Source organism: Echinops telfairi, unplaced genomic scaffold (assembly GCF_000313985.2).
Source record: "Echinops telfairi isolate 266 unplaced genomic scaffold, ASM31398v2 ScPeMD7_655;HRSCAF=1070, whole genome shotgun sequence".
Lineage (NCBI taxonomy): Eukaryota > Metazoa > Chordata > Mammalia > Afrosoricida > Tenrecidae > Echinops > Echinops telfairi.
In genome coordinates, this window is record NW_022104553.1 from 21,769,279 (window position 1) to 21,771,009 (window position 1,731).

Genomic DNA, 1,731 nt, shown 5'->3' on the forward strand with positions numbered 1-1,731 from the left:
CATCCCCGCTCAGAGACACACACACACACAGACTCGGTCTAGCCCTGGATTTTATTTGCCTCCTTTGGCTGCCTGGGTTTGGGGCAATCTAGAGGACCGATGGGGACGTTGTGCTGGGCTGGACACGGTCCAGGCTAGCTCCTGGTTCTCAGTCTGGGGGGCCTGAGTCTCAGATCCGGGCTGGAAGGGGTGGGATGGGAGGCGTTCGGAGGCTGACTTTGGGGGCTGAGGGTCCTGGGTCTGTGCTGAGAGACCCTGCCAGAGAGAAATGGCTGGATGCCGTCATGGGCGGTGGGTGGGAGGCCCTGGTGGGAAGGGAGAAGGACTTCACAGGGATGATAACCCCACCGGGCCTCCTGGGGCCGTGCCCACGTCCTATGGGTCAGGACGCGGCGGCATGGCCACCTCAGTGGGGTGTGGCCTAAGCAGAGGGCGTGGTTACAGCCGAGCAGCGTGGCCCTGGCTGTGGAGCCACGAGTCTATAGTGGACGCGTGGCCTTCAAAGCTCGTCGTGGTGCCGAGTGAGGTCCTCGCCGTAGTTGGTGGCCTGGCTGCCCACGAACATGTTCCAGTTACCCAGGATCTCGGCCTTGCTCAGACGCCCATCCTGCGGGAGGGTCGGCCAACAGTGGGTGATGCGGGGCTTGATGGTGGGGCCCCCCCAATCTAACCTCCCAGGTCTCTGCCTGTCTCTCTGGGGCTCTGCTCATCTCTCTCTGTCCCCCTGTTCCGTGTCTCTGTCCCCTGCTCCCTGCCCCCCCCTGGGTCTCAGTACCTCTCTGTGTCTCTGTCCCCCCCCCTCTGTGTCTCTGTCCCCCTCTCTCTGGGTCTCTGCCCACCTCCTCTGCATGGGGTCCTCTCTCCTTGCCCTCAAACAGGCCCTGGCCTGGTCTGTTCTCGCCCTGCCCCGGCGGGCTGGTGCGCGCACCTTGTCGGCGTCGCTCTCGTGCAGCAGGTGGTAGGCCTCCACCCGCGGCTGGTCCTGCGATGGCGGCAGCACCCAGTGGCCCACCTCGCTGGCGTCCAGCCGCCCGTCCTTGTTCAGGTCCCGGAAGTCACGGAACTGCTCGCGCTCCGTCTGCACCCAGGCGGGCTCTCCCTCCCCGGGCTCCTCCGAGTACAGGTCCGCTGTGGGCGGGGCAGGGGGTGTGTGGGGTGCGGGGGCACCCCGGGGCACCCATCACCTCTCACCGGTGGGTGTCAGGGTCCACTGGGATTAACAGCAAGGCCAACTGGGGGCCACCTGTGGATTTGCTGACCGCTCAGAGCAGGCGCGGGGCTCGAGGGAAGACGCCCCCACGCACCGAGGAGCCCTAGTGGCGCAGTGGTTAAGCACTCGGCTGCGCACCCTAATGTGGGTGGCTGGCACCCACCGGCGGCGCTGCGGAAGAAAGACGTGGCGCTTTGCTCCCGAATAAGGGGTGACAGGCATGGTTATTGTTGTGAGACGCTATGAGGGAGTTGGCTCTGCACCCCCGTGCTCACAATCGTTGTGTGTGTGTGTGTGTGTGTGTGAGTTACATCATCTGTTGTCAACTTGAGACTATTAAGAGTGAAGGGTTTGAGAATGATGATGACAACCAATGTACAGATGCGCTGGACACAATGGATGGATGGATGGATTGTGATAAGAGTTGTACGAGCCCCCAGTAAAAGGATTAAAAAATAAACACAGAGTGAAGGGGTGGTGCCTAGCCTGGCAATCAGGTCGCAGCTTGAAGACCTCTTTGG

The 1,731-nt window shown here is 62.5% G+C and overlaps 1 protein-coding gene across 1 annotated transcript in view; it reads right to left on the minus strand.

Moving 5' to 3' along the window:
- Positions 1-32: 32 nt before the first annotated feature.
- The window catches only part of RCN3 (reticulocalbin 3), a 21,350-nt gene continuing 19,651 nt past the window's right edge, over positions 33-1,731 (minus strand). The window contains exons 5-6 of the mRNA XM_013006678.2: positions 929-1,128; positions 33-607 (exon numbers count right to left, since the gene is read on the minus strand). Of these exons, the coding sequence (XP_012862132.1) occupies positions 500-607; positions 929-1,128 (308 nt within the window). The 3' untranslated portion in view covers positions 33-499. The remainder of the gene's footprint in view (positions 608-928; positions 1,129-1,731) is intronic.